Genomic DNA, 6593 nt, shown 5'->3' on the forward strand with positions numbered 1-6593 from the left:
CCCAACATGCTTAGATGTGTAAATCTGGCCGTGCCGCCTATGGCCCGACACGGCCCATATATATATATATTTTATACATATTATATATATTTATATAATATTGTATAAATTATAATTATATAATAATATATAGTATATAATATATAATATATTAATAAAATAAATAATTTTTTAAATTTTATTATACTCATTTATTTAATTATTGTATATAAGCAATTATATACACAAAATTCATATAAAATTAAAATTTTAAATTTTTTATCAATTTTTTAAATAAATAGCTTTGACCCGATACACGGTCCGATCTATCCCAAGACTCAACATGAGCCCGCACGAGCCTGGACCGACCCCAAAATTTTTCACTGGAGAGAGCGGCACAACCCACGGACCAGCATGACACTACCCGCAATTTGTGCAGGCCGCCCACGGGACACTTTACACCTCTAGCCCTGGAGGACTCATGCTCAGGGCTAGGGGTTCCACAGCCCAGTTGGGTAAAGGTTGACCTCAACTTGATGACTAACCTTCCGACTTGCACACCTACTAAAATTCATGTTATAGGTAGGAGTAGTTGGAAAACAAATTAGTTTACAAAACAAGTGAGGGTATTTCGGTCTTTATGGCTATATCATTTGAGTGAAAGGTGATTTTAATTTTTAAACATTTTGCAAGTCAAATGCTTCATCAAAAATAACATTAATAAAGGGAGGTATTAGTAAAGTCGACATCAAAACTAAGAGGAGATGTTTTAGACTTTTTGTAAATAAATATAATTAAATATTAAAAAAACGAGGGAAGTTTTAGTAATTGTCGGATAATGATGGGAGGTTTAAATAAATCCCATTTCTTTTAAAGAATCTCGTCACTCAAAACCATACAATAATGAAACGTTTCCCAAAAAAAATATTCAACCAATTTTGAAACAGGAGAGGGGATGGGAGCGACTTGACCCTTCGTGATGTGCTGCGGGAGCGGTCACGCTGGATGAGTGGTGAGAGCCTTGACGTGGTTATCAGTGATTGGTAAAAAGGTTTAAAAACTTGGAAAATTTTTTAATTGCTCGGAAATGATTGACACGCTAGGGATTAACACGGTTTATCCAGCGTGATCGATCCCGCGTGATCATTTCTCGTTTATTTTAATACACGACCGAGAGCTTTTTCTTCAGTTGCACTACCATAAACACCATGGCCTCCAATCAGTGCCAACTGCTTTTGGCTCCCTCCCTCTAAAGTCCTCTCTCCTCTGTAATCTCCTTAGTCTGGGTTTCTCTTCCAACGAGGAGGCTGGAGCCTGGAGCTGGCCAATTTATATTCATTCTTCATGCTCGCTTGATTGCTGGTTTCCTTTTCTTCTTCTTCTTCTTCTTCTTCTTCATTCCTTGGTTTCTCGAGACTCAAGGGAAAGGAAGAGATGATCCCCCCACTTTTTCGGTTTGGGTTCTTCTGATTCCCTCTCTGTTCTTAGTTCTCACAGTTATCTCAAGTTGGGTTGATGCGTATTCGGCTTTCTGGGTTGGCCTTGCACTCTTGACATCTAGACTTGTTTCGGTAGTATTTCTCTTTTTTCTTGGTTTGGTGAGAGGATTATATTGGAGTTGCCGAGAGAAGTATAAAAAGCTCTGTCTTAAGTTTGTTGTCTTCAATTTTCTTGAGCCTCTGTAATTCACTTTTCAAAATATCTTTCCTTTTATTTGACTCTTTCGGATCTGATAGGTGGGCTTAGGGTTTATGTATGACCAGCAAGATCTGTCTTTTTCTTTTCCAAATATAATTTCTTTGAGAGCTTCTCGTGGATTTCAGAAAGTGGGTCTTTTCTAGATTCTTCGGGTTATGCTTGTATAAAAAGGTATTCGGATTCCCTGCAAATGCTTAGCGATTTAACGCCTGTTTTCTCTTCATGAAACCTCCACCTCTGCATTTCCTCTCTGGGTTATCCGTCCTTTGCTCGGTATTTCTTCTGTTCCATCGAAATTGAAATCCCGAACCTATTCTTCAGAATCGCGTCTTCAAACCGTCTCAAACTCGGGGATTTTTCTATATTTGAGAGGAAGAGGAGAAGGGAGAGAGAGTGGCCCGCGAATTGTAAGATTTTTATTTTTATTTTTTTTTTCATTTTTATCAAACTGGTATGACCTGTAATTCTTCTCTGTAATTCGAAATGATGAGATTTGGAATGGAGGTTCTCTCTCCGGCAAACTATCATTTTACCAACTCGAATTGGTTTGTTCAAGAGAGCAAGAGCTCTGGATGGACCCATGAAGAGAACAAAATGTTCGAGAATGCTCTTGCGGTGTTTGATAAGGACACTCCTGATAGATGGTATAAGGTAGCGTCCATGATTCCAGGCAAGACTGTGGAGGACGTGGTGAAGCAGTACAAGGAATTGGTAGCCGATGTTGGCCATATAGAAGCAGGGCGAATTCCGATTCCTGGGTATCGTACCTCCCCCTTCACGCTAGAGTGGGTTAACAATCGTGGGTTCGATGGGTTGAAGCAATCCTTTGTCTCCGGTGGAAGGAGAGGTGGAGGTGCCTCAGGTCGGCCATCTGATCAGGAAAGGAAGAAAGGGGTCCCCTGGACAGAAGAAGAGCACAAGTAAGTTCATCCCCCTTGATTTTACTGTTTCACAGTTATCTTTGGGAAGTATCACGTGTGCCTTAGAATTCCATTTAGTGCTCCAGTTGAGCCAGTTCTTCACAGTGTCTAGTTTGTTCTTCCATGCATGATTTTTAAGCCTCACATTGTCAAGTGAGTTTGCTTTTTGATAAACCAGAGTTAGAATTTGTTATCCTATATTCTTATGTGAGGTTCAAATTAATAAAAAAAAATCAATTTCTGTGGTGTCTTCTCTATTTCCCAGAGGCTACAACATAGAACAATTGGACAAACATTAAGCTTGTTACTGTTCTCATTTGCATCTGCCCTTGTTGACCTGCAACATGAAATCTTGTATATTAGTACTTTAAGTTAAATTTCTATGTTGTCTACCTCAAGTTGTTGTCCTATCTTTTTCCAGATTCCTAGCCTCTGCATTTCACTGACATTGGTTTTACGGGTTTTGACTGATAAACCACAGGTTGTTTCTGTTGGGTCTTAAGAGGTATGGTAAGGGGGACTGGAGAAATATCTCGCGGAATTTTGTAGTCACTAGAACACCAACACAGGTGGCTAGCCATGCTCAGAAATACTTCATCAGGCAACAACTTTCGGGAGGGAAAGATAAGAGAAGATCCAGCATCCATGATATCACTACTGTCAATCTCACAGACATTAGATCTCCTTCACCAGACAATAATAGAGTTCCTTCACCAGATCATTCTGCAGTGCTTCCCCAGCAGCCAAAACCCAAAGTACAGTTTGATTGGAGCCAGCCTAACCATGGAGGACATGACATTTTTTTCAATCAGACAAATGGTAACATGTTCATGTCACCTCCTTATGGGGTAACTTCTTATGGGCAAAAAATGCATGGATTAAATCAGCAACAAGAAGCCTTTTGTGGATCTCAAATCAGACCTCAGCATATAGCATTTCAGATGCAATAATCACTACATGACCACCATGGATAGCATGGGCATCTTAATGGTTTGAATTGCCTAAACTTTTCTGTTTGTTGAGGGTGCTCTCTCTATCCATGCTTTGTCATGGCGTTTATGTGAATATGTTGATGGAGACTTTGAGGTAGTTCATGGTATTGGAATTCTAAGAGATAAGATCATATATTTTTCTTTTAGAGTTTCAAATTCTGAACTTCAAAACTGAAATAGAAGATTCTCAAGCCTTTGTTTCTCTATATCAAATATTTAATGCAAAATCTGAAGTTTCTTCCTTGGATCAGATATTCTAGCATGTGCATGAAGGAAAGCATAAGAATATGGTGACGCATTTACAACCATGCCTGATTATTTTGTAAGAATGAGATTTCAGGGAATGGCCTCCAAGCAGAAGATTTGATTAGATAACCAACCGTCCACTAATCAGTTATACGGTCCCTCGTGGGATGGTTTGCTCAAGAAGATTTACACACGCAGATCTGCAGCAGCAAGCCAATACGCAGTTGAGTTACACTGAAGAACGAAATGCTGGAATCATTGAGATTAACCTCTTAGGGTTACCTAGTAAAGGTTTCAGATGCTTCAGGGAAGATATATTTAGAGTTGTTGATAGGTAGACAGACTAGAAATTCGATGGCCTTATGTTGAGCTGTTAATATTATTAGTTCTAAAAATATCATTGTTAATATATTTTTCCAAAGTAGCATCAATCCTTAGCAGACCGAATCCAAAGCTTGCACATTTTTTGCAGACATAAATGAAACCAGTGGCAAGTAGTTGGTAGGTTTAGTTTGTGACCCGGTTTCTGCATTTGGGCAAATTGATGGTTCAACATGAACATGTGAAATTATTTTATGCACTTTATGGGCATTTGGTTAGGACCCATGTCATTTAAGTTCAGTTCAATTTGGCCTAGTCACACAGCACTCACTTTGATTTGTGTATTAGCATCCAATTGCTTACTTTAATTGGGGTCATTTGAGCCAATTACTCGAAGATCTATACTTGCATTATGGCCTAGCTGACTAAATTTTCCCACCAAACCTTAATAGAGACTGAGTCATACATTCCACTAACTTGAGCTTCTTATGCTTCAACACTATCTCCTTGTCTTGTTTGCTACTTTTTCTTCACAAAGTAAGATCATCCTAAGTAGGTATAGTTTCTAATTTTCTAATGAAATAAACGAACAGGTGATAATCTCTCTGTCCTTTTTTTTTTTCATCTTATAGACAATTAGACAAGGTTAATCATTTACTAATAACTACTCTCACAAGGCACCATCATGGATTTGTGATTCCCAAAGGTACGGTATCAACCAACTAAACAAAAAATGGTCGTACTGTCTTAGTGATCTCCAGATCTTGAACTCATATTATGGCTTTGCTGTTCACCAAGTAGAATGAAGTCTTGGACCGTTTTCTTTAATCAAGGTAGTTATCTTGGAGCAGGATTGAAGATTCTCTCTTTGTGTTGGATATATTATGTATCCTTCGAGTTTTCATCAAGTTATTTTTCATAAAAAGAAATATCCTTCCTAATTAAGCATTCAACCAAACTAATAATTTCATGTTCTGACAAGACAAATGTTGGGACGGTGAATGCTTTTTTTTTTTTGTCTAACTACAGTGAATGCTTGTTTTTAACAATTTGTAGTAGAATACTAATATAATATCTAGTTGACTCAGGAATCTTCCACGTGGTAGTCTACTAGCCTAGATGACTGCCCAATAGAGCTTCATATGTTCCCCACCATCTCCATTTATTATTTCTTTTTTGTCAATGCCACCATCTCCATTTATGGTAAGTTTCAACCATAAAGCCCTTATAACAAGATTTTTAAATAAACAGCTAGCTTGATTTTTGTTTTTTTTTTAAGGTGAAGAATTGAATTACCATAATCTCAAATGAGAGAACAAGAATCAAAATGATAAACCCCCACCCCCTTTAGAGAGAAAAAAAGCAAACTATATATGGTTTATCTAAACAAAAAAAGCAAACTATATGGTTTATCTAAACAAAAAAAGCAAACTATATATGGTTTATCTAAACAGGGAATCACTGAATCAAAGTACAAAAAAAGAAAAGAAAAGGGGTGTTTGGATGAATTCTTTGACTCCTGATGAATTCTTTGACTCCTGATGGATAATCTGAATTTACCACATCCTAAAGGTGAAAATAGGAGTCTGAAACTGTAAAACAGCAGCCATAGGGGCAAAACTAGCTATTATTGCCCTGCAAAACACCATGCACCAAAAGTAAATTAGATCTGTTTTGGTTAATCGGTGTTTAGGATGTTGCATACCCATTAATTTAATTACTCTTGTCATTTTTCCTTTAGACAAATTTGATTGAGGAATAAGAATATTACACGTGGCAACTTATGTTGCAGGTGCATGTGGCATTACGTGTTGCCCCCGCATCTCTATACCACCTCTCTTTAAAATTTCAGTCAGTACCAGTAGCTTTTGTTTTCTAGGCAATTTAAAAAGGAAACATGGAAACTAAAATAGGATACAGAATTGATGCGGTCAGAAATTCAACACAGCCAAATGCATACAAACGGAAGCAAAGAATTTCAATCACCTCTTCAAGCTGATTTTCCCAGTAAATGGTGATTGTCGATCCTCTGACTGCAGGAAACAAGGTAGAGACAGGGGACCCAGGCAAATTTGCAAATATCATGATCATAGCCCCAACTAAAAAGGATATTTCACAAGCTAGCTTTCCCTTGATTGGATATTTAATTTCACAAATGCCAAATGCAATAAACAAATTACATTGCTTATTGCGTAGTTGGTTGCTTTTGTTTGCTTCTTTTTTTTTTTTTTTTCTTTCTCTTGTTAATTGTTGTTGGTTTTGATTTGTATTGCTCTTCCGCTTGCAACTATCATGAATAGCGTAGTACTAGTGCCCACTCATGGCACTTGCATATATTATTTAGACCCCACCAAATGAGCAAAAGAATGAAGGCAACATGAGCTAGCAATACCACCGTTTCAACCAACTTTTTTTAAGGTAAATGACAAAACTACCA

At 37.6% G+C, this 6593-nt stretch overlaps 1 protein-coding gene across 2 annotated transcripts; it reads left to right on the forward strand.

The window, feature by feature from the left end:
- Positions 1–1166: 1166 nt before the first annotated feature.
- LOC148870762 (Homeodomain-like transcriptional regulator) lies at positions 1167–4282 on the forward strand. 2 transcript variants are annotated; one of them, XM_088970657.1, is made up of 3 exons: positions 1167–2597; positions 3079–3416; positions 3841–4282. In XM_088970657.1, exons 1-3 carry the CDS (start codon positions 2161–2163, stop codon positions 3858–3860), a joined length of 795 nt encoding a protein of 264 aa, XP_088826783.1. In that variant the 5' UTR covers positions 1167–2160; the 3' UTR covers positions 3861–4282. The 2 variants fall into 2 exon arrangements, with proteins under 2 accessions (XP_088826783.1, XP_088826782.1); XM_088970656.1 differs by having other exon boundaries at positions 3079–4282.
- The last annotated feature ends 2311 nt before the right edge of the window (positions 4283–6593 follow it).

This window comes from Nelumbo lutea, chromosome 2 (genome assembly GCF_056320005.1).
Source record: "Nelumbo lutea isolate HS-2025 chromosome 2, American lotus-T2T, whole genome shotgun sequence".
NCBI lineage: Eukaryota > Viridiplantae > Streptophyta > Magnoliopsida > Proteales > Nelumbonaceae > Nelumbo > Nelumbo lutea.

Excerpts from the sequence above, each read along its gene's own strand:
- LOC148870762 (XM_088970656.1), top strand. The coding sequence starts at position 2,161 with ATGATGAGATTTGGAATGGAGGTTCTCTCTCCGGCAAACTATCATTTT. Across the intron at positions 2,598-3,078 it reads TGGACAGAAGAAGAGCACAA|GTTGTTTCTGTTGGGTCTTA; the intron begins GTAAGTTCATCC and ends GATAAACCACAG.